Source organism: Pantherophis guttatus, chromosome 1, assembly GCF_059756535.1.
Source record: "Pantherophis guttatus breed Tessera chromosome 1, ASM5975653v1, whole genome shotgun sequence".
Lineage (NCBI taxonomy): Eukaryota > Metazoa > Chordata > Lepidosauria > Squamata > Colubridae > Pantherophis > Pantherophis guttatus.
In genome coordinates, this window is record NC_142063.1 from 267864279 (window position 1) to 267890856 (window position 26578).

At 40.1% G+C, this 26578-nt stretch overlaps 1 protein-coding gene across 15 annotated transcripts in view; it reads left to right on the plus strand.

Annotated features, from left to right (window-relative positions):
- Positions 1-4690: 4690 nt before the first annotated feature.
- ARID1B (AT-rich interaction domain 1B) overlaps positions 4691-26578 on the plus strand; it is a 434784-nt gene continuing 412896 nt past the window's right edge. For 4 of the 15 annotated variants that reach the window (XM_034428579.3, XM_034428583.3, XM_034428580.3 and 1 more), the window contains exon 1: positions 4694-6544. In XM_034428579.3, the coding sequence (XP_034284470.2) occupies positions 4778-6544 (1767 nt within the window). In that variant the 5' untranslated portion in view covers positions 4694-4777. Of the gene's footprint in view, positions 6545-26578 lie in introns of all 15 variants that reach the window. The other 11 variants (XM_034428581.3, XM_034428584.3, XM_087882867.1 and 8 more) reach the window with 5 other exon arrangements.

The window sequence follows — 26578 nt, forward strand, 5'->3', positions numbered from 1 at the left end:
TAATGATTCCTTATCTAGCTGGAGACAACTATCAATGGTGTGCCACATAAATCAATCCTGGGGCTTATTGCATTCTTCAATATTTTCATTAATGATTTGGGTGAAGAGGCAGTGAGAATGCATATCAAATCTCCACATGACCCCAAAATGAGATGGAATGGCTAATAGCCTAGATTACTGAAATAAAATTCAAAAGATTTGGTAAAAGAATGAAATTTAATGGAAACAAGTACAAAGTTCTTCACTTAGGGGGAGGGGAAATCAAGTGCACATGATAGGGATACCCGGGTTAATAATAATCCTTGGACAAAAGAACTTGTAATAGTTGTTAACTGGAACCTGAAGATCAGCTAGTAGTGGGATTTGGCTACAAAGAAAGCAAATTCAGTTTTAGGTTGCATCAATGGAAATACAATTTTCAAATCACAGGAAGTAATAATTCCACTTCATTTTGCTGTGGTCACACCCTGGCTCAGGTACTGTGTCCGTTTCTAAGCACCACACTTCATAAAAAAGATCTAGAGCAATTGGAACAGGTTTGAAGAGCAGTGAAAATTAATAAAAGTTTAAGAGTTTATTCTATTTCTATACCGCCCTTCTCCCGAAGGACTCAGGACGGTGTACAGCCGTATTAAAATACATAGATTTATAAAATTTAAAACCAATTAAAATCAATATATAAAATTGGCCCGCAAGTTAAAACATACATACACCCATAATAAAAAATCATATTAGGCCAGTCCAGCTTGCTGGAATAGGAGGGTCTTAAGTGCATGGCAAAAAGTACACAGGTCGGGGCTAAGACGGAGCTCTAGGGGCAACTCATTCCAGAGGGCTGGTGCCCCCACAGAGAAGGCTGTCCCCCGGGGTGTCACCAGTCGGCATTGTTTGGCCGACGGCACCCTGAGGAGTCCCTCTCTGTGGGAGTGTATTGGCCAGTGGGAGGTTGTTGATGGCAGAAGGCGGTCTCGTAGATACCCTGGTCCTAAGCCATGGAGCGCTTTAAAGGTGGTAACCAACACCTTGAATCGCACCCGGAAGACCACCGGGAGCCAGTGCAGCTTGCGCAGGAGGGGTGTTATGTGGGTGCGCCGAGTCGCACCCATAACCACCCGCACGGCCGCATTCTGGATCTGTTGGAGCCTCCGAGTGCTCTTCAAGGGGAGCCCCATGTAGAGAGCGTTGCAGTAGTCCAGATGGGACGTCACGAGGGCATGAGTGACTGTGCGCAAGGCATCCCGGTCCAGAAAGGGATGCAACTGGTGCATCAGGCGAACCCGATAGAAAGCTCCCCTGGCCACGGCCGTCATATGATCTTCCAAAGAGAGCCATGCATCCAGGAGAACACCCAAGTTGCGAGCCCTCTCTGTGGGGGCCAGAATCTCACCCCCAATAGTCAGCTATTATAGAAACTAAGTCCTATGAGGAGAGATTAAAGGAGATGGGTTTGTTTTACCTTGAGATAAAACGACTAAGGGAGAATATTACAGCACTCTTCACGTATTTGAAAGGATGTCATGTAGAAAAAAAGTCAAGATCTGTTTTCACTTACTCCAGAGAGCACAATATGGGGAAAATATTAAATTATAGAGCGGCAATTCCAACTGAATGTCAGGGGGGAAAAATCTACCTAATAACAGCAATTCAACAGTGAAACACCTCCAGATAGGTGGTGGACTTTTCTTCACTAGATGTGTTTAAACAAAGGAAAACCCAGAAATTAACATGGATTTCCTCACTGAAAAAGTTGGATTTGCCTGTCTAAAGGGTTCCTTCCAATGTAATGATTTCATGTTTTTAAGTTAATAGATAACTATATATTTTAAACTATAAACTTAAAACCAAGAATTGCTGTTTATTTTTGAGATAGCATTGTACCTTTCATTGGTTTAATTGGTGGATTAGAAATGGAGTCTTAGTAGATATCGCTGTACAGTGCATATTAATTACATTAAAATAGCCCTTAATTTGTTAATGCTAATAGTGGCAATATGCTATTATATAAATGCAAGTCATTTCTATACCTAATAATTTAGCAAAATGAGAAGTAATCATTCTTTCGATCATCAAAGGTGTTTTACATACACCAAATGTAATTCCATTGTTAAGGGACATAACGATAGTGCTGGAAATATTTTACTCTCTTCAGGAAATCCTTGCTGTGCATACAAATTAATAGAACATGTTGAAAACAGCCCTGTATATAATAATTGTATTAAGAGCATCATTAATGCAAATGATTATTAGGATTTTCAGACAGCTGGACACAGTAGCAATTTCAGAAATGTTGCTGCCACAGACTGCTGGTCACACATGCTGCTGAAAATGATATAATCAGCATAAAGATATACAATGTATTATTTCTTGGCAACAGTGTTATTGACAGAACAAACTAATATTGGGAATTGAAAAAAGAAATTGTTTTGCGATAAAATAAATATTTATATGTTACCAATGTGTTAAACAAACTGATATGGGTAGCATGCAACAAAGTAAAAGTATTATAAATACACACTTCATATGCAACTATTTGTATCTGGAAACATAGCATCATCTGCAGAAGCAGCAATCTTTGCATCCAATTTAGAATAATTAGACCATGTTGATAATTTAAGTGGCCATTCTAGCATCCTTTTGTACTTGAAAGGGTGAAAGATCTAGATTAACATATTTTCAAGGGATGTCAGCCAATTTTAGTTGAGCAGCTGCCTGAGTTGCTTTTAAATCAATCTATCAATTAATTAATGGATTAAAGTTCATTTTAAGCAGGTCAATACCAATGATACTTGATAGCTTTGCTTTATACATTGTGCAACTCACCAGTTACTGCTTTTACAGTATACCATTTCCATTCATGCCAAAGGATAAGACCACCCAAAAAAGATGCGGTTGACCGGTGGGCTGCCCGCTGCCCAAATGGAACCCCCATGCGCTTGGCAGGTTAACCTAATACTTGTTAGAGAAATATTGCACAATACATTCCTCAAAAGTAAGTCTAATGGCTTTAGAATGATATATTGTAAAAATTATTGTATGACGATTGTAGTCAGCAGAACATTTCCATACTTAGAAATAAGTCCCTGTCCATTTATTGTAGCTCATTCCCAGGTAAATGGAGATAAGAGTAGCAGCCTTAGAAACAATTATGAATTTATTAATTGGAAGTTACATGTGCTATACTGAAAATTTTACTGAATAAACAAATGCAGGAGCCATGAAATAAATTTACTCTGTAAAAGATGTACCCTAATAGTTTGTAATAATGATATAATCAGCCCTGAAAAATGTGATAGCATTTGAACAAATTCCTATTTTAAACGTAGAAAGTAAAGAAGACATCTTTATATCATGTTTTTATCTTTCCATATAATAGCAAATGCAGACATTTGTCTTACTGACCCAGATATTTCTCTCTAATCCAGCAAAGAAACCCATTATGCAAAAGTAGGTTGGATCAGTCCTTTGAATGAAGATCCCTTTATGCATATATTAACGGCTTATCTTGAGCTGAGTAGACTTACATGCATGTCTTATCACATATGGTGCTTGGACTGTACCTGTCTATAGAGCCTGGTGTTCTGTGAGTTTGAGAATTTATTCATGTGCCTAATTTTTTACTCAAGTTTTGTGCACCTTGTGTGATAAATGATGATAGATGTGGAATAATTTATGGCTGTTTGGTTGTGTGGTAGTTGCTAAAAACTTTTGAAAGTTGGGTGGCATTAAATTAAATAAAGTAAGTCAATAAATACCCCCCTAGATAGTTTTAATGGCAAAACTAATTGATTCTTTTTCTTATTCACAACATAGAGTCCTTCCTTCCTTCCTTCCTCTTTCTTTCATTCTTTCTTTTCCTTCCTTCTTTTTTCTTTTCTTTCTTTTTCTTCTTCTTCCTTACCCCTCTAAATAACCTTGCTTACCCCAGAAGCAATAGCAAGATGGTATATTTTAGAAAACCCAACCCCTTATTCCAAGAGGCTCTTTTTTTATTATTTGAACTTGAAGGCATTTCCCCCCCTCTTTTCACCTATCTTTGAATAAGAGAAAACAGGGAGAGGCAGCCTCCGTCCCTGGTTTTACAATGCTCTGTGTCAGCTTTCCTGGTCCTGGATGGAAGCTGCCGAAAAGCAGCTGCGAATTGCCCCCCCCCTCTTTTCCAGAGGATCCTCTTTGCCATAAGAGCTGCAGCAGGAGACGGAAGAGAAATCCAGTCCGCGTTTTCCACGTGTACCAGGATAATCAGAGAGAAGTGGATAATAATTGTTAGAACTCGTTCTCCTCGCCTCTCCCTCCCTCTCCCTCTCTCCCCAGCCTTGCTGGGCCTGATAGGCTCAGCCAGACGTGTATTTACCCATATCCGGGCTAGGGAGGAAAAGAAAAAAAAAACTTTCATTTAGACTAAAAAACAAAAACAAAACAACAACAACTTTCACTATGAAATCACACAGCAGGAACAGGCATGGACCGTAAGGCATTCTTCAATTTCTAATCTCCATCAAGGACTTTGGGAGGGGACTTTTCTGTCATTTTTCCAAAAAAAAAAAAAAAAAAAAGCCCGTGCTGTCTGCGTGTGAAAGCGCGCGCGCACGCGCGCCTGCAATAACCATACTGGCTTTTTCACCAAATAAATCTGTTTTCCTGTCCTTTAGGGCCAGTTTTGAGTTTTCTTTCTCCTGTCAATTCCACACCCTTATTTATTTTGCCCGTTTTTCTAGGGGTGGTGGTGGTGGTGGTGGTGAAAGGAAAGGGGGAGGGAGATAATTGAGTCTCCTCGATCATGGCCGCGCAAGTAGCAGCGGCTCCGATGAGTGCGAGCAAGAGCAAGGTCAAAACCCAGAGTTTGACGGGTAACTTAAGCCAGGATCTTAACTCTGGGGTTCCCGTGGCTGGCACCCTCGGAGCTGCTGGATCTGGCTCCCTCCTGGGGGTCGTAGATGGGACGAGCAGCAGCAGATTGAATAATGTAGATCACCATCTTCTCCACCAAGATAATGAAGTGAACATGGCCAGTAATGCAACTTCTGCCGCCGCCGCGGCTCCTAACAACGCTACCAGCAGCGGCCGCAGCTCTTCCTCGGAACTGGTTCTGAAAGACCCTGGAAGCGCGTCGGGCTTATCTTCCTCTTCTTTTCCTATGGAGACAGGGCTGCTTCCCAATCATAAGTTGCAAAGCGTTGGAGGCGATCCTCCTGCCGCCGCACCTTCACACCACCCCCGTGCCCAGCACCAGCACCCAGCTCACCTCCGTGCCCAGCACCCCCACGTTCACCACCACCACCACCACCATGCAGTTCAACACCAACAGCTAAATCAATTCCAGCCACAGCCGCCGCCTCAGCACCATCCGATGCAGAATAACAACAACGGCGGCGGCGGCGGCAGCAGCAGCAGCAACAACAACGGCGGCGGCGCTGCTCAGCCCAGCAGCGCAGACATGGAACAGCAGCAGCAGCAGCAGCAGCAGCAACATGGAGGAAAAGACCGTGGCTTGGGGGGACAGGCCGAGCCCCAGAGCCAGCCGCAGCCTCAGCCCCTGCTGAATCAAGGCGGGGACGAGGAAGAGGCGACGCCGCCGCCGGACAAAATGGGCGAGCAGCACCTCAACAGTCGCTACGACCACCCTAGTTTGGGACCTTTGGGCGGGCAGCAGCCGCCGCCGCCTCCACCGCTACCACCACCGCCACCACCTCAGGGAGCGGGCGGCAGCAGCGGCGGCGGCGGCGGCGGCACTGGAGGAGGAGACGGCGGCGGCGGCGGCGGCGGCCCCTCAGCGGTGGGTGTCTCGGAGTTTAATAGCTATTACGGCAACGCTGGCAGCGGCAGCAGCAGCGGCGGCGGAGGCGCCTCCTCAGCGAGCCGGGCCGGGCCTTGCTTTGATCAACATGGCGGACAACAAAGCCCCGGGATGGGGCTAATGCACCCCGCGGCGGCCCCCAACATCATGGACCCCCTGCCCAACTCGCACGAAGGCTACGCCAACAGCCAGTACAACCACTACTCGAGCGCTTACGGCCGGCCTGGCGGCGGCACTAACACAGGAGCAGGAGCCGTGGCGGCGGCGGCGGCGGCGGCAGCGGCGGCTGCAGGAGGAGGAGGAGGCGGCGGCGGCTATGGGGGCTCGTCCTCTGCTTTCGGGGTGCTGAGTTCCCCCAGGCAGCACCAGCAGGGCATGATGCTGGGCCCTGGCGGCGCCGGGAGCTTGGGAAAGGCATCCGGGGCTGCGGGTTTCCAAAGATTCTCCGGGCAAAACCAACACCCGTCTGGAGCCACCCCAACCTTGAACCAGCTGCTGACTTCCCCCAGCCCCATGATGAGGAGCTATGGCACGGGCTACCCTGATTATAGCAGCCCCAGCGGTGCCCCATCGCAGCAGCCGGCTCAGGGAGCAGCCGCCGCAGCCGCCCCAGGAAGTCAGCAGGCAGTCATGGGCAAGGACATGGGCTCCCAGTATGGAGCTGCAAACCCAGCCTGGGCAGCTGCACAACAAAGAAATCACCCTGCTATGAGCCCTGGAAGCACTGGACAGACCCTCAGCAGGAACCAGGTAACCGTAAGAACCTCAAAGAGCAAACCGTTGTGTGGTTTAACTTCGTGTGTTAATGTGTCCGATGCAACCTTTACTTTCTGCTTTACTTTTCCCCTACTACTCCATCTCCACTGCTTGCTGCCTCCCTAACAGGATTGGATAATGCACAATGTCTGACTCTGATTAGGTTAGAGAGGCATCACAGGGGGAATGACTTTTTCTTCGGAAAAAATAAGACCATTTTTATGAGACGGCTGAACAATACAAGAGACCCACTCTACCCCACCCAGTGCTCCTACTCTAGACTTATTAGAAATCTGAACACACAAGGCCCGGAGGAGAACCACTTTGGAGTGGGAAAGGGAGGGACCAGTGTCATTTTATTGGCTGTGCTAGTTAACATGCTGTCTTTCTTATCCTGTCCTGATTATTTCAGAAAAAGACCTTTAAAGTTATTAACACATTGCTTTGCTTGGATGCAGTTGTATTCCGAAAACCAGCAGAAACAGGTTAAGTAGCTTGTATATGTGCCCTACCACTGATAATTTTCGAGGCTCACATTGTTCTTTGGATGACCTTTTCTTTTTGCATGTTTCTCCTGCCTTTCCAATCTCTATACATTCAGTTTGAAAGCATATAGAGGAAAATAATTAAAAACCCGTTGTGAAAAGGGTCCTTTTTCTTAACTAGAAAAGGCCTGAGTGCTGTAAGAGATCAACAGTCAGGGTTTCTGGCGACTAATGCATCTTTTCTGATTACATGTATCTTGTAGGTTGCCAAATTAATAGGTATCAGATGGTGATTGAACAATGCTTGCTTAAGTTTCCTATTTAGCACCTTAAAAACGGTAGGAAATAACTCCGCGCCCTTGATGTTTCTTATTCTGCTGTCTGAGCCTAAAGAGTGACTTGATCTCCTTTGCGAGGTTTGGAATTTGAATTGTGGAGGTAAACTGGCTGTAATAGTCTCCAGACAGCTGCCTCTGAGTTGACATCTAATCTGCCATCTGATTGGCTCCCCTTTCTCCATTGGGCATTTAGCATTGCTGATGTAAATAGAATTGCTGAGCAGTACAGTCACAAAAATTCTTGCCACAAATAATAACTGAGCACTTTTGCTCACAGATGCAAGGTTACATGTTCTTAGAAGAAGCTGAAATAATTGTCAGTCATCGATAGATAGCTGAGGTTAAGTGGGATTTAGCACACCACTAGCTATTATATTAAACATTAGCAATGATAAACAGTTTTTTTTTAGAAAGGGGGATTAATTCCCTTCTTCATTTTGTTTTGCATTTTTGTTTAGCTTGTTTTTTTGTTAATGGTTTTGGAAAATTTCCTTCGTTCTGGTAGCATGAATAAATATTTTAAGTTTTAAATCATTGGGACTGATAACAAATAGAATTGTAGCCAATTATATGTGATTTTTTTTTCTGTGTTGTGCCGCATTTATTAGATCTGTATTTGTGACTGAATTCTTGCTGAGTATTGATCTTTTATAGAATTTCATATTACCTTAGCATTAGATATATATTTTTGGGTGATGTTAATTTTATTCGTACATTGGTTACTATTGTATCGCTCACGCCCTTAGATATGTAGCTATTAGATAACTTTTATTAATATTGCTTAATGTGTGTGGGTTTTATTTGCTTCTAAATTATATTAACATTCAGAAAATTGTATATATTTTTTAAAAAACTGTTTTGTATTTGTACTTTATTGACTAGAAACAGAAATTACTGTGCTTCATTTCATTCTTTGATTTAAAAGATAAAATGGAAACCTATGTTTTAATTTGCAATAAAATAAACACTTTTTAAAAAGAGTGATATTTTAGTATTACTAGAGACTTTTTTCCTTACTAAGACCTTGTTATTATGAATGCTAAATCTTTGAATCTGTTTTAAGGGACAGGAATATGAAAAATAGATTTTCATATATACTATTTGGAGATACCAAATGGCTCAGTTTTAAAATAAAATTTAAATGATGTGTTCTGGAAGAAAACCGACTGCAGAAGTGAGTGATGTGCTAATCAGAAAAATAATAATAATAATAATAATAATAAAAGAATCTTGGGTAGACTGAAAACATATTTGTCTTATTGTCTATATGCTATTGCTTTAATATTTTATTATCTTCTTTTTCCCCTCCTTTATGAGGAAGTAAAAATTTAAAGAGTCTTTTTTTCCTTCTAATTTTCTAAGATTAATAAAAACATTAGCAAAATGTGTGTATATATAATCCCAGTTCAATTTAAAATATTTGTTTTATTTTCTGTGCTATAAACAAGGGATTATTCTAGCATGTAATTTTAATATGTTGAAAACATAAACTAGCTTTTATATGATATCTTCATGGGAAAATTGTGAGTTTTCAATTTTAGTTAAAAAAGAGATCAGAATCATAATGACCTTATCATGACCCTTGGAAATAGATTTTACACTTAACTGGTGCATATCCTGCTTGTGGGGGCAAATACTTGTTCACCATCGTCATATCGTGGATGCAATTTATAAAATGTAGTCTGACAAGTTTTTTTAACACACAAGCATTAGGTTCTAATGTTCATAATGAATATTCATTAGTAATGTTTTTGTTACTTTTCTATTACAATTGAAATCATTTAGTAATAGACTTCAAAATGGCATTTCTATTTTAAAAAGCAAAAAGTTATCAAAATATATATTTATTTTTTAAAGATATTTTTCTCTGGATCAGATTCTTAAAATTACAGCTATATACTTATCCTGTATTCCTGTGGGCAAAAAACCTGTACGTTTGAAATGTGTGGAATAAAATGGTTACCAGAACATATATGTGAGATGTATCTATTTATAAATGCCCATGCATGTACAAATAAATGTACATATATACCTGTACACATGTGCACAATGTAATGCTCAGTCCAGATATACAGTAACCATTTTAATATTCTCTGTAAAATAAAGAAAATAGAAATCAGAGCACTATCTGGATGCTTGATGGCATTATTGCTTATAGGTATCTTTGTTTTCAATATGTAGGAGTTGAATTCTGTTCTGAGCAAAATACTCCCATTTCATTTGTTTAAGAAAACAATTTAAATTATTTTAGTCATAGCCCTTCCCAAATGTAAAAAGATTACCAAATATAACAATAAAATGAAAATCTCATGAAACCTAGAGAAACTATTCAAGCTCCATCTTTGCAGCATCCATAGTTACAAATAAGATCAAAAGTAGTACAATTAGGATAAAAGTACATAAGAGTCTCAGATTTAATTTGATTATTTACTAGTTTTGTGATTATACAGGCTAAAGATTAAGAAGTTACTTTAAGAAATACTTCACATTTCAGATGTCATAGGTTAGGTTATTACATATGTTATAGATTAATAGATTATATAAAGCATAATGGTTGTTACTCATCTTTTTCTTTCTTTTTCAACTCTCTACTTCACTAGATAATAGTTAATTAGAAAAACATCAGGTAGTTGATTGTTTTTTTTAAAAAAAACCATAGCCCTTGTTATAGGAATAAGTTATCCATAAACAAATCCCCCTTCTCTCTCTTTTTTTTGAATTAGCTGTAATTCATTGTTTTGAGTGTAACGTGAAACTGCAGGATCACAATCTGGACACTGATGAATATCAGCTCTATAGCTATAGATTATTAGTACTAATATGAGAAAACAATGCCTTTTACATTATATGTTCAGTACTAGTTTCTGATTAAAATTCTCAATTATGAATTCTGTGGTAATGGAGCAATATAATTAATAACTTCTTTGTTACAATTATCACTATTAATAGTGAGGACATCGCTGCATATTATTGATTTCTGAAAAATTAAGGATGCTGGAATATTGAGTTCTCAATTGAAATTTACATTCAACTTTGCTTGAGATAATTATTGAGCTAAATTGTCAGTTTTATAGACTTTTCCACCATGTACTCTCTAAGAAGCAAGCTTATGTTTTCCTAACACATAAAATATAAATGTAGTTGTAGTAGATCAATCAGTAGATCAAACTGCCCCATAATATGTATAAATTCTTCATTAAAAGGGTAGGCCTCTCCCCTGGCATTGTTGTATAAAATAGTAGGATATTTGCAGTTTGCTGCTGATCATGATTTGACATGAGTAGAATCTTAACTTGTAACTTTAAAATGAATATTTGCCCTAATATTTAGTGCATATAAGCATGATGTTGGAGCAGCATGCATATCTATTTCCCCTTGTTCCAAATGCAAACTTTTTATTATTCCAGTAGGCAAATATAAGATCAGATTTAGAAAGGAAGTTCAAGCAAAGGCATTTCTTTCAGTTCAGTGAATGCTGATAAATAAATCTATTACCTTATAAGAAAATAAATCCAAATCACTATTCAAACTGCTGTATCTTCCATAACTGCTGGAAATGAAAAAGCATATATTTGTGTGTTTGGGGAAAAGGCAGCATATAAGATGAGCATCATCATATTTTTCACTCTTAGATTAATTATGCTTAGTCAGCATATTAAGTCTAGTCTGATTGACCCGAAATGTTCACATACTACAAGTTATAAAGCAATGTTATGTGTATTGTCATTCATATAATTGCCCTCAAGCTTGCTAAGGCTCCAGTAGGGCATCACATTTCCATACAGCTTTGAAATTTGCCGTCTACTGTCCTATGATTCTTAATATACTGGTTTTTCTCATGAACAAATGCTTACTTTCAATCTTGATGATCTGTGTCATTTATTAACAGAGATGTGAGGGAAAAAGGGTAATGTTTTTATGAACTCATGAAAGGTAATCATGGAATTGATTTCTCCTTTCATTTTAATAGTTAAAGGCTGTTTGCACATTCTAGCCTGATCCAAAGCTCTGCTTCCCTTATTAAGATTTGAAGTTAGAAGTGCTGTCACAAGCCATTCCTTTGGGATTACACACATGCTTGGTTCAAAAAAAAAAAAAAAAAAAAGCATGAATGTGCTAAAGTTTCTACTTTCCTGAAGCATTCATTTGCCAGGACAAAAGAGCTTAGGATGGCATATTCCATGAGTTGTATCATGCAGAGCATCATAAAGCATGACACTGCATTAACATCTCAAGTCAGATAATTTGGAGCTTAACACAGACGGTTTCAATAGTCTTCAAAATCAGTGAAATTCTCTTCAAATGTAAAACTTAATAGAGAGACTTCGGCATTTTAAAGACTAAAAAAATCTGTTACCCACGAGTTTTCAGGGATCAGAGCCTGCATCATCAGTTGCATTTCTTTTCTTTTTTTTCAAATGTTCCTATTAAGGTAATTGACTAGGACATCCTCTAAATGCAGATTTTTTTTTTCCTTTACTAGCTTGTTATGATTTCCTGATTGCTCATTTGATAAGCCAACTAAATAAACAGTGTAGCTAGGTTTTTTATTTTTGTATATCTGAATAATTTCAAATATGAAATAACAAAGGTATGTTATGCTTTTTCATATTACACTTGAAGGGTCACCTCTGCTGAGGATGTTACCAATTGCAAACTGATGTAAAACAAGATCTAGCGACATACTGAATGCATTTCACAGAATTATTCCAGATTCTGTCTTGGATTATGTTAGTAAAGATGGTGACCTTAGAAGATTATGATAGATGTACCCCTGATACTCTTATAAATAGAGACTGGGATAGAATGCTATTTTGACCAAAATTGTGTGTAAATTGCCAAACAAACAACAATTGAATTTTTTTTCTTAATTGTCAATAACAATTAAAAAGAACAATAAGAGGATTGGGGTTTTCCAGTGATTTCACATTTATTGGGTTTGAAGATTTTTATTTTTCTAAACAACTTAATTCAGTGTATTTGAAATGGACTCAATTGAATTTCAGTTTGGAATACAAATTTGTCAATTTCATCTACACAGAGTCAGAAAAGTTTATAAGCAACAGGTAATCACACTTTTTGATAAACTGATATGCTCTTTATATTTTAACAGTTTGTATATCAGTTTCAATTCTATTCAGCATTGTCATTAGTAAGAAAATAGAGAATTGTTTATAACCAATACTTTTTGTAATGATGATAAATATCTAAGCTTTGAGAAACTAATGAGCATTTTACTCATAAAAAAGAAATAGCAACTTTTAGTATCTTTATTCTTCTAGTTTTATTTATTTTAAGAACATAGTCCTCCCATTTCTTCATTTTAGAAGTCCAGCACTTCTGCTTTATTAGCTCTGTATCTCTTCCCATTAAAACACAGATCAATGTTTGTGTGTGTCTGTGTGTATTTTATATATTTCTCTATCTCAATTGTTATTAAAACAGTTTACCATTACATCATTTACTTGCTGATTATAGAAATATTGAAGCTGGCTATTCAAGCTTTTATTGATCAGATAAATACATTGTGGGAAAAATACTTGAATCCACTAGAAGAACTTATTTAGCTTAGCTTTTGTTTTCCAATTTATAATAGGTAAATACAGAACAACTAAGGATTTTTAACTATCTCATCATTTCCTACTTTTCCCATGTTTTGTTTTCTGCTTTTTTACTCAATACATTTTGTTTGATTTCAGTACAATTGTGATGAGATGCTCAAATAATAGTTTTAATTGTACATGATAATAATCGCATCATGTAATAGCTTATAAAAGAAATTAATATATTGTTACATTCTGTTCATAGAAATCTATGAATGTATCAGCATTTCAGTATTGACAAATAATTTAAGATGCTTGTCTTTCTAAAACAACTCAGTTCATACATGCTAACAAAAAAAGAGAGAAAGAAAGCATTTTAACTAGGTGCTGCCAGAAGTCATCTTTTTCAAACTTAAGAAAGATATTTGTCTTATTAAAAAATGCAAAGCAGATTGTACTATCATAATTTTCCTGATTGCTCTGAACAGATTTTCCCTCTTAAAGTTCTTCCATAGCTTGCTTGCACAAGTAAAACTGCTACATTTTTGCATGTTAAAACATTTAGTTTTATTTTTTCATACAAAAGTTAAAAGATTTCATAATAAACGTATTTGTCTGTCTTTATACTGAATATGACAATATCTTTTCTAGAGAATCTTAAAATAACCTTGTAAAAAGGGGCGGGGCAAACAGTTGCAGTCACTTTCATATCTATTTATTGAAGTAAAAATTGGGAAGCCAACAAGGCAAATTCAGTCAACTAACCATTTGCCATTTTCATTCTGATTTATTCAACAGCATAAAAAAACTTGAAGTAGAGCAATGGAGATGGAGCAGTGTAATTTTTTTTTTAAATTCCTACATACCAGGGCCAAGTTTATAAGCACTTGGACAACCAAGGATAGAGATATTTTTCAGCCCAGGTCTAGAGCAGAAACCTTTAGTGTGACTATTCATATTTATTGATGCAGCAAGTTATACAAATTAATTAGTATGTGAAATTGTCATTTATATGAATATAAAATGTGTCTGGCATTAGAACTGAGAACTGTAGCAGAGTTCATCCAATGAAAAATTATTATAGTGGACAGAATTAATTTTATTTTGCAGTTCCTCTAATAAATGAAGTTAAGTATTTGATTTCCTGGCAGAAATTATGACTCCTTTGTTTTGTTAGGCGATATTTGTTATGATGTTTATAATACTGTTATTTATATTCCTGGTTTTATTGCTGTTTTCGTTTAACTTAGAAAATAAAAAGCTTCCCCTAAGATTTCAGTATCTCCACGTGTCTCTGGGCTCTGTTACACAGCGTGAGAAAGGGCTGGGGGAAGGGCTGTTTGGTGGAGAATTCAAAATATGGCACGATTAGTGACTGCAAAAGTTTCTCACTTGGAACATGTTGGTTTGCTTGCTTGGCATCACATGATCAAAATATTTTTACCCTTAGTGCTGCCAGAAGCTATCTATTGCTTTTCAACAATCTTCGCTGTTGGGCGCCTTGCCAAGATATTTAAGACAGCCCCTTATGTGAGCTGTTCCATTCTTAACCTCCTTGACTGAAGTGCCGTGACCTTCACATATGTAGATTAGCCATGTGCTCTGTGAATTGAAACTTGCTGCCTCAGGAAGAAAAGGTTTTCTTTTTATTCCTGGGGGAATTTGACAGCCATTCATCCCTGACCTGAGCAGAGGTAATGCAAGGAAATTGGATTCAAATGGAATGCGTATACAGATAACACACAGGCGGGATTCAGAGACTAGTCGCTCTCCTGCCTGGCAGAGGAAGGACTAATTCGCCCACAAAGATAAGCTGCTGATTTGGATGCTGTGAAAAAGACATGCAAAGAGAGAAGTTTGAGGGGATGTTTTGTTGATTTGGAGAACTATAATAGTTTCTGGCTGAAGGTTATTCAGCTGTACAGTTACAATGGTCTGGGTTTTTCTGCTTTTTGGTCATACACTAGCTTTTCTTCTTTTTGACTGAGTGCTGGCTGAATCTATTAAAAACCTTTAAATGGGTAGATTCATTAAAATATATATGATTATAATGACAATATCGAAGAATTAATTTTGTAAAGTGTACACATTTATGTATTTTGAAAGGATAATGAAGGCAAACAAACAGCAATGTTTGTAGCCAATAGTCTCTTTTCCAAAAGGGGGAAAAAACAACCCTAAATTTGTACAGTGTGATTGGGTGTAAATGAAATTCCCTGTTAATCAGATGTAGCTGTTGCTAAAAAACAGGAGGTTTTTCTTTTTAGTTTTTGGCTGACTACACAAAACATTAATATAGTATGCAAATATATAAAAATATTTTGGAGTAAACTTTTATGTTTTATATTATCACCCACACATTTTAAATTGCCAATAAAGTTAAAATGTTAGCATCATTTTCAGATAATTGAGATTTAGATTGCAATCGTATTACCCATTTGCCAGATTAAGACTCATGAATAGGTATATAAAAGATTGAATGAATATAGTGAATGTTTCTGCTCAGGTGATGGAGTTTTTCTTTCCTCCCTCAAATTCTTTTCAAATCTGTTCTGAAAGGCTCCTCAACCCTCCAGACAGATTTAGGCAGGATAAGGCAATGAAGATGGGATGCTCTCTTCTGCTGCTGGTGTCGGCCTTCAGATGCATCAAATTCTTTCAAGAATCTAGGATGCTGTAATGTATCAGTGTAGTATATATGCAGATCCAAGCAGTGTGGCCTTTTGCAATTGACAGATGGAAACTTTGTCAATACGCACGTTTTCTAAGTGCTATCCAAGATTTGTTGGTATGGCACCAGGGCACTGATAAGCACTGGGACTACCACAAGTGGTTTATGCCATAATCTTTCGATTTTGATTTTCAGATCTTGATACTTTGTGATGTTCTCCAATGCTTTGTCTTCTTTTCTATTATCTCCTGGTATTTCAACTGTCATGGTTCCAAGTAACACCCCCAATGAAAGAAAACTCCGAGGCTTGGATTTCCTCAAAGCTACATTTTATTAGAGATGTCATGTTGGCACATCTGGGGAAACCCGAATCTGAAAGCTTCCAAGGTTTCCCCACCCAAAGGAAAGTTCAAGTCCCTGCCCAACATCTACAATTCCATCACATGGTCCAATCAAAGCACCATCCCAACTGGAGATGCCTCCCATTTCTAACCTCCCAGGTTGTCCTTGAACTGCTGAGAAAGGAATGTTATTATGACTATATCTCACCCATGGTCCACAAAATCCCCCCTCCCAATTTATCACAGTAGTAAATAATTTATTTTTTTCAACCAGAGTTATATCTGATGCATTATGAACTAAGACTTGAGCAGTTTGTATTGAAAAATCCCACCTATTAAACTATTCATTTTTAATATTTTTTCAACTATATGTTTCCACCAATTTTTCATTACTAGTACTAGATAATTTTTACAGATGTTCCCGTGAATCATTTTGGCAACTGTGTTACATTGTTCTTTATCGTCAGTTTGTGCTGTCTTCTCATACAAGCTGAGTATAATTTTTCTTCTGCTTCTTTGCACAATCTGCACTTTAAATCATTTAATAATTTTTCATTTCTGCCTTGATTGTATTAGTTTGAATATCTTGTTCTTGAGCAGGGAAAATCAAGCCTCCAGTTTCTTTCTTTTCAATGTTTTAATGTTCCAGTTTTAAGCCATTGACAGGTTTTATCTTTAACTAATTTTCCCTTGACCTTTTGTAGAAATTGACCATGTAATATTTTTCCTTGCCATCATTCTGTTCATGTTTTTATTGCGTTATTTCAATATTCACTTTTAGTTTCCTGTACATTCAGTAAGTTCCAATTTTTAAATTGCATTAATACTTGTTTTGGTTGTCCTATACATAATCAGCCAATGCATGTTTTTCTTTTTCAACAATTTGTTTGACCTGAAGTAAACCTTCATTTCTCCAGGGCAGGTATAATCTATCAGTATCCCCATGGTGATGTTATAATGAATAGTGAATAGTCATTATTTTTCTTGCTTTCTTGTTTTTTGGTCCAAAATGTTCAATTCAGTCCGGTTAATAATTCTAGCAGTATGTCTTATCACAGGTATGGGCCAGATATTGATGGCTTTGATGGTATTTCCACTGTTCAATTTTGTCTCTAGTAATTTGCTTACTCTTTGGATATATTCTTCATTATTCACATTTTTAATTAGTCCATGCTTGATGTTATCCAACTGTAAAATGTCCAGATACTTGTAGACCTTATCCTGATGGCACCCTATGGTTTAGTCATTTGGTATTTCAATTTCATTACTGTTCATGATTTTATCCCACTTTATTGCTACTATAGCATATTTGTATATGCCAAATTCCATTGTTATATTTGTGCTAAAAAAATTAAGCGTTTTTAATGAATGGATTTCAATTTCTGATTTTCCATAAAGTGTCAGATCAGCCATAAAAAGCAAATGTGAGGTTGTATTAGAATTTTTTGCTGTTTGGTAGCCAGGATATGTTTTCTTCAAAATCACTGAAAGTGGGATCATGAAAATGACAAATAATAAGGGTGATAATGTGTCACACTAAAAGATGCCTCTCCTAATGTTGACAAGCCCATATTTTTAATTTCCAACCACCATTCTGTCTTCTACTGGTATATTATTTTTTCTATAAATATTCTAATGGTTTTACTGAGACCTCTCATTTCCAAATATTTGATGATCCAACTATGATATTGAATCAAATGTCTTTTTATAGTCAATCCAGTTCCTATGTAAATTGGTTTTTCAGTTTATGCACTTCTCCAGAACTCTTTTATCAATCAGAATTGGATCTTTTGTATTTCTGCTTTTTCTTTTAGTTTCTTACTTTTTTACAAGGGTATTTTTTTAATTTAAGATAGAAAAATGTGGGTTAGACAGCATTATCACCAGATGGATTTGTAATTGGATGACCAACAGCACTCAATATGTAGTCCTTAATGGAATTGCATCTATATGGAAGGAAGTATGCAGTGGGGTACCACAAGGCTCTGTTTTAGTACTCTTCAATATCCTCATCAATGATTCAGACAAGGGGATAGAAAGGAAACTCATCAAATTTGCAGACGACACCAAGCTGACAAGAATAGCCAACACTCTAGAACAGTGGTTCTCAACCTTCCTAATGCCGCGACCCATTAATACATTTCCTCATGTTGTGGTGACCCCCAACCAGGGGTGGGTTCTAAAATTTTTTACTATCGGTTCTGTGGGCGTGGCTTATTTTGTGGGTGTGGCTTAGAGGTCATGTGACTGGGTGGGCGTGGCTAGCTGGTCATGTGACCGGGTGGCCATGGCTATGTGTATAGGGACTACTCAGAGGGCTGAAAAAAGTCATTTCTGACATATCCTCACACTTTTGACTGGTCCTCACACTTATGACTATCCTCATATTTATGCCCGTGCAGCATTCTTAACAACCATGTCACTCATTTCACAACTGCTTCTCTTCACCATGGTGATAAGATAGGGCAAAAAACGTGAAATGTGAGGACAGTCGTAAGTCCAAGGACTGGTCAAAAGTGCGAGGACCGGTCAAAAATAACTTTTTCAGCCCTCTGAGTAGTCCTTATGCACATAGGGACTATCCAGGGGGCTGAAAAAAGTAATTTCTGACAGGTCCTCGCACTTTTGACCGGTCATCATTTCTGCCAACATTTATCTTCTAGTCCAGAGATCTCCAACCTTGGCAACTTTAAGCCTAGCAGACTTCAACTCCCAGAATTCCCCAGCCAGCTATGCTGGCTAGAGAATTCTGGGAGTTGAAGTCCACAAGTCTTAAAGCTGCCAAGTTTGAAGACCTCTGAGCTAGGGCTTTGGGGCCAGCCTTTTGGGGAGGGGGTCCCATTCGGAGAGACCCCCTGCCTCTCAGGAAGCATCAGGCCCAGGCAAAGAAAGTTGCCAAGGTTGGAGATCTCTGGACTAGAAACCTCCAAAGGTCCCTTCCAACTCTGTAATTCTGGTATTGACAAACAAGCACAGTTAAGCTACTTAAATCCTCCAGAGCAGGGGTCCCCAACCTTTTGGACCTCAGGGACCACCAAGTTCATAATTTTAAATTTCGCAGACCACTAATACGAATCCAGTGCGCCACTTGCTGAAGCACCTGGACTCCCAGTGATGGGATAGGGTCCTTCAGACACTCTCCCCCCCTTTCTCTCTCCCCCCTCTCTCATTCTCTCTTTCTCTCCCACCTCTTTCTCCCTCTCTCCCCCACTCTCTCTCTCTTTCTTTCTCTCTCTCCCCCTTCTCTCTCTCCCCTACTCTCTCATTCTTTCTCTCCCCCTTCTCTCTCTCCCCCACTCTCTCTCTCTCATTCTCTCTTTCTCTCCCCTTCTCTCTCTCCCCCACTCTCTCATTCTTTCTCTCCCCCTTCTCTCTCTCCCCCACTCTTTCTCTCTCTTTCTCTCTCCCCCCTTTCTCTCATTCTCTTTCTCTCTCCCCCTTCTCTCTCTCCCCCACTCTCTCCCCCACTCTCCCCCACTTTCTCTCTCTCATTCCCTTGCAGAGGGTCGATCTGGTGTCTGCAATGGAGAGCAAAATCCAGCTTCTTCTCTCTGCTGTAAGTGCAGCATCAGGATTCCGCCTTGGTATATTTGCGGCACAAGGCAGCCCTCATTTCCTGCCGACTCAGAGCGGTAAACAGCGTCTGGTTCGGGGAGCAGCTGGATTTTGTTCTCCATTGCTCTCTCGGCCCCCTGCAAGCTCTCATCTCTCGAGAAGCCCAACCAAAGTTTCCCACACCACTTCAGGGAGCGTTCCTTGAGAGACGAGAGCTTGCAGGGGGCTGAGAGAGCAATGGAGAGCAAAATCCGGCTGATCCCCAAACTGGACGCTGTTTACCGCTCCGAGTCCCAAGCGGCAGGAGAGGAGGGCTGCCTTGTGCTGCAAATATACCAAGGTGGAATCCTGATGCCGAACTTACAGCGGAGAGAAGAAGCCGGATTTTGCTCTCCATTGCAGACACCAGATTGTATTGCACCACCTGCAAAAATGCAAAAATTTCCAAATGTAGCCCTGCCCTCTAACAGCCCTCCTGATATTCAACTGTTGTCTCTCAAGGAGGATACTTACTTGGCCATCTTCATGCTTGAAAGGATTCTACAGTGTAACAGCAGATGTCTCCCACCTTGGCAGCTTTAAAACTTGTGGACTTCAACTCCCAGAATTCTCCACAATTCCCCAGAATGGGCTAGGCAGGAGTTGAAGTCCACAGGTTGTAAAAGAGCCACAATTGCCCAGCCCTGGGCTAGGGTAGGCTGACGCCGTGCGGGTGGGAGGCGGGGCAAGGCGAAGGGCGGATGAGCCAGCAATTTAACAAACGGTTCGGTGTGCTGCGAGGCCAATAAATTGCAAAAAAACACCGAACCATTTGTTAAATTACTGGCTCGCCCACCCCTCGCCCCGCCACACCCCCACTATTTATTGGCAAGGGGCAGAGCGAGCCAGGTGGTTCGGCCAAACCACCTAGAACCGGCAGAATCCCACCACTGGTTTGTTTCCCTCTAGCCATCAGCTGGGACTCCGGAGGCAGCAATAGATTGGGAGTGGGTGGGGTAAGCGAACGGCGAACGGCGATCCAACAGAGGCAGAGGGTGAGGGTGAGTGAAGGCTTGGGGGGGCGAGAGAGGGCTTTGGCGACCCCTGTGAAATGGCCGTTCGACCCCCAGGTTGAGAACCGCTGCTCTAGAAGATAGGCTTCAGATATAGAATGATCTTGATAAACTTAAAGACTGGGCTTTATCTAACAAAATGAAATTCAATGGTGAGAAAAAGTAAAATTCTACATTTAGGAAGAAAAACCAAATGCACAGGTATAGAATAGGTCAGTGATGACTAACCTTTTTGCTATTGCGTGGCAGGAGGGGGGGCAGGCGGGGGAGGTTTGCGCATGTGCATGCCCACGCCCATAATTCTATGCACCCGCCCTGCACATGCACATGCAAACCCCCTCCCCCCTGATCCTGACACGCGATGGCCAGGTAGGCCCATTTTTCTTTCTCACCTGGCTCCAGATCCTCTCTATGCAATTGGGGAGGGCAAAAACAGCCTTCCCCACTCCCTCGGAGGCCCTCCGGAGGCCTGAAATGGCCCATTTCCCAACTCCTGGTGGGACAGGAAGTGATTGTTTTTGCTGTCCCCAGCCTTCAGAGCCTCTCTAGGAGTCTCCCCAGATGCATAGAGAGGATCTGGAGCCAGGTGAGAAAGGAAAACGGGCCTCCCCCCCAGCCCTCCGGAGGCAGGAAACAGCCTGTTTCCCTATTTCTGGTGGGCCCAGAGGCCCGAAAATCAGATGGCCGGCGCGCGAGCTGAGCTGGCGTGCCCATTGATATGGCTACGCATGCCACCTGTGGCATGCGTGCCATAGGTTCGCCATCACAGGAATAGGTGACACCTGTCTCAGTAGTAGTAAGGTCGAGAAGGATCTTGGAGTCATTGTGGCAATCAGTTAAATATGAGCCAGCAGTGTGCTGCAGCTGCCAAAAACGCCAATGCAGTCCTAGGCTTCATTAACAGAGGGATAGAATTAAGGGCATGTTAAATGTTAGTGCCGCTTTATAATGCCTTGGTAAGAGCACACTTGGAATATTGTATTCAGTTTTGGTCACCACAATATAAAAAAGATGTTGAGACTCTAGAAAAAAGTGCAGAGAAGAGTAACAAAGATGATTAGAAGACTGGAGGCTAAAACATATGAAGAATGGTTGCAGGAATTGGGTATGTCTAGATTAATGGGGGGGAGGATTAGGAGTGACATGATAGCAGTGTTCCAATAGCTAAGTGACTGCTACAAAGAAGAGGGGGTCAAGCTATTCTCCAAAGCACCTAAGGGCAGGACAAGAAGCAATGGATGGAAACTAAATCAAGGAGAGAACCAATTTAGAACTAAGGGGAAATTTCCTAATAGTTAGATCAATTAATCAGTAATCTTGTCTCCAGAAGTTCTGGATGCTCCAACACTGGACGTTTTTCAGAAGAGATGGATAACCATTTGTTTGAAATTTTATAGGATTTCCTGTTAAAGCAGGGGTTGGACTAGAAGACTTCCAAGGTCCTTTCCAATATTGTTATTTTGTTCCTATTGTGCCTGTAATTTAAACATTGTAAGCAAGCATGTTATCAGCCTATTGCTTACTGATTTTGTCCCTTATGCTAGGTCTTTTTGAATCGGATCCGTTTGTCAGTCATATCCAGTCGCTGATGTCTCTTTTATGCAATACTTCATTAAGCGACTTAGCTATAACTGGATGTAAGCTAGTCAGATATTTGTACTAAAAGCCATGCAACTGATCATTTCTAAGAAATGTACAATTTTTAATCCTTTTTACTCAGTTCTTATCAATTTCTGCTATTACTATTAGATCTTCTATTTGCAACTATACTAAATGCATCTTCAAATTCTTTTATCCTTCCAACATTTTTATTATAGCCTTTTGGAGTTTCCTACACATCTTTTCAAAACTGGATTGTTTCTTTTTTGTTTGATTTTCCATTTTCAGAATTTCTGTTGTCATTTATATTTTGGTAGAATCATCTCTTGTCTGATCAAAATAGCTGATTTTGCTTAAATTGGATGGTTAGGATCTTATCACATTTAATTTTACCAGCTATTGCTGTTATTTGTTGCTTTATAATTCCCAAAGGTTCAAAATTTTTTGATACTAAACCAATTTTTTAAAATTAGTCTTGTTCTAATCCTTAAATTTTTCATTTTTTGCTCTTTCATGTTTTTTTTAAATGATTTGCATCTGATCTTAATTTCTTTAACTCGGTTTCCAGCCTAATGTTCTAGTTTGGGATTGAGTATGATTTTGCTTTTGGTTTTCTATTTTGATATCCAGTTCTTCTGTATCTACCACTGCTATATTTGTTACTGTGATAGTTGATTGCACAGTCAGCCAGATATTTAGACTGGATTTGGCATTATGGTTATATGATTGTACTGTAGTTACTCTTTCCAGTTTGTTTAACCATATTCACATCTTGCATAAATTGGGCCATTTAAGATTAAGTTTTGAGTGTCTTGTCTGGGCATTACTGAATTACACTAAAGATGTATAAATTGTGATGGACATGAGCCACTTTACCTTCAACTGTTGTAGCAGTTCTGTGATAGCACAGTCTACAATCCTTTTTAAGCCAGATTCTAATAGACCTCTCCCTACCTGAAAAAAATATACAAGACATTATGAAGTTGCAGCAGAAGTAGAAAAATACCTTTACCACTCTTATTGACACAAAGTAGACTCATGTCAGATTCGATATTTTTTTTACTACTATACTCCAGCTATCATCTAACTTACATCATTTTTTTAATGCTCAGCTGTCACTAAGGAACTACAAGGGTTCTGAAAAGGAGGAAAGGCTCCTTAGGAACAATTGTGACAATTACCTGGAACATTTCTATCTTCAGCAGAACGATCAGGGCAGCAATAGGAAATTGGCTTCCAGATTCCTAGAGTCTCTGGAGACTGTCTATTACTGTAGAATAGCACCCCTTTCCCGGCCCTTGGGAGGAACGGTCCCAGAAATTTTAAGAAAAAAATTAGCTGATCATGTAAAGTCTAACAATAATGTCTTCTGATAAAATCAAACCCTGTTCACTTCCTGGATATATCTATGTATTTTTCTTAGCAACAGATTCATCTAATGTGCCATTTGCGGCCTTTCCTGGACAAGTAGCCTTGCTTATGATCACCTGTGCCTTAGTCACCACCTTGGATTACTGCAGTGTGCTTTACACTGAAGACCACTCTGAAACTTCAGGTGGTCCAGATTGCAGCAGTGCACACTGTGATAGGTACCCCTTTGTTTACCTGTGTAATACCTCTGTTGTGTGAGATGCACTGAATTCTAATTTCTTTCTCGGTGCAATTCAAGAGGGTGGTCATTACCTTTAAAGTCCTATATGGCACAGGGCCAGGTTATTGATGGGACCATCTTTCCCTAAAGACATTTAACTGACCAGTTCAAATAATGTGTGCATGCTCCTAATCCTTTCCCCTAAATATTGCCATCTGATGGGAGCCAGGCATTGAGTCTTTTCCATGGCGGCCCCTGCTCTAGGGCATACTCTGCCCTCTAAAGTTTGGCAGGCCTCTTCCTTCGTAACCTTCTGCAAGGCTTTGAAGACCTGGCTTTTCCCCAAGCCCTGGGGTAGTGGATCAGATTGGATAATTGCACATTAGAAGTTTGTCTTAGTGCCAGGTCTTTGTTGTTTTTAATGTTTTAATATTTTAATGGCTTTAGTTTTATTATTTTAATACAATTTTATATGTTTTAATTTTTGATTGGAATCCCTTCAGAGTTGATTAGAAGCTATATTAATTATTTAATGAATTAACCTGCATTGCATTCTTCAGGGATGTGTTTTCAGTCATCCATTCTTGATAATTTCTGCATCCTGTTGTGGTCTTCCATCAATATACTAGGCAGATCCAACTTCGCTTATCTTTTTGAGAACTCTGTCTTGAGATGTTGAATAAAATGTGTAATAGAAATACCATGTTTCCCCAAAAATACGACATGTCTGGAAAATAAGGCCAAGCCTGATTTTTGCGGTGGGTGTAAATATACGCCCTCCCCTGAAAATAAGCCCTAGTGAAGGGGTGGGCGTGGCCAGCATAGGAGACAGCCCTTCCCGGTAACCTCAGGGCTTCTTGACCCCTTAATCGGATCAGCTGAGCCACTCTAGCCGCCATTCACAAAACAGTTGATTCGCGGGTGCCGCTTAGGCCACCGCCTCTAACAAGTGCAGTCGCTTTTGCAGCCAATTGTGGCTGCAAAAGAAGCCAGAGGCCAAGCGACACACCCCACATGCCTCACACCCTCCTTATTAACTGTGACAGTCATTGAGGTTTTGGTATTTTTTTTTACCATAGTCGTACAGACTTCTTTTCTTATCGTGCATATGCAGCCGAAAACGGAGCTGGAAAGCAGGTTAGTGAAGGGATGTGGCTGTCTTGGAGGGGATGGGGTTGTGTGAGGGACCTGTCTCTCTCTGTATGTGTGTTTGTGTGCATGAGAGAGAGAGACAGACACAGAGATATCCGATCCAACCTCAGAGACTTACTGTATACCAGGGCTGGTGGTGGTGTGCTCTGTCTCTCTCACACACACAAACACACACACAGAGATTCGCAGGAGCTCTTCACCCTCCTGGCAGTGCTGCTCTCGGCCACCCTGCTGGGCTGCTCCTGCCTGGCGCGGGATGAGTCAGCCAAGATCTACGACCTCTAGAGTGCCCCTCCCCCTGTTGCTGGCCTGCCAGGGCCCTTTGCCAGCAGCCACTGGTGGAGCCAAGCTGCTTCAGGCTGCTGAGCACCTTCCTGCAGGTCTACTCGGTGCTCCAGGCTATGAGCTGAGCCTGGCACTCTTCAGGCCCTGGTGGCCACTAGCTCTCATGCTAGCTGTGCGAGGCAGTGGGGGCGGTGCCACTCCGCCGGCAGGAGGGGGCGCTCTGGAGGTCATAGATCTGGGACAACTCATCCTGCACCTGACAGGAGCAGCCCAGCAGGATGGCCAAAAGCAGTGCTGCCAGGAGGGCAAAGAGCCCCCACGAGGCCAGAACAGCACAGTTAGCTGTTCGGCGGCCATCCAGCAGCAAGGCCAGCAAGCAGGGCAAGCGAAGGCCAGGGCGCACGGAGAATTTGGGTCATTGCGGCCGCAGGCAAGCAAGTGGTGGGACGGAGAGGGGTGGGGTCGGTGGGCTTGCTGCCTCCTGCACCTCAAAAGTAATATCCCTGAAAATAAGGCCAAGCCCTTATTGGGGGGGGGGGGTCAAAAGAAAATAAAACCCTGTCTTATTTTCGGGAAAACATGGTATAATAATTTAAAATGAATAGTAAGTTGGCTAGGAGGTGTTCCCTAGCCAGGCAGGCCCAGCCTGATAGAGGAATACGTTTTTGGAATTGCCATCCTCCTGCTGAACAGAGAAACCCACATTTGCTAATTTCTTGGCTTTTCCTCAAGTTTTCAAGTGAAACTTATTTGCCTCATCTGTTTGTTTGCCCCAAATAAATTATTATGTGCTTTTCTTGATATTACTCTTCTCTCCAAAAATTCCCTCCTAATTTCAAATGCATTTGGACATTCCCACTTATTTTTAGAATCAGCTGTTCAAGGTGGGTTTTTCATCTCAGCATTTGCTGTCTGCGATAAAAGAGTTTCCTTGTCTTTAACTCAGTGGGATAGCTTGAATTAATTAGACATTGGACTTTCATTAAGTTGTACAGGTCAAAATTGAATGGTTATTGAGAGGAAGGAAAAGCAAATGCACTTGAGCATCAAAACAAAGCTTGCTATCGTTTTTAGTAGCACTTATTTAAAATATGTCATTTGTTCTTCTAAAATTTACAGAAAATTATTATTTTCTGTAAATATATAGGAGTTTGTGGTGAACTCATTTATCGAGAGTTCCCCTAATAAGACACCAAATATTAAGACATTTTCCTTTATAGAGATTTTGATATTCATTCATTCCTGCTGCTGCTGACCTGCTCTGTCCTCCCCTCTTAAAAATCTTTTTTTGATATCTCAAACTGCCGCCTCCTGCAGAGAAGGCAAGCACCATGTGTCTACAGTCACAATGAGACTCTGCATTTGGGAAAATGAAGCATCTCAAATTTATTTGAAGTTGCTTTCCATTCTGTATTT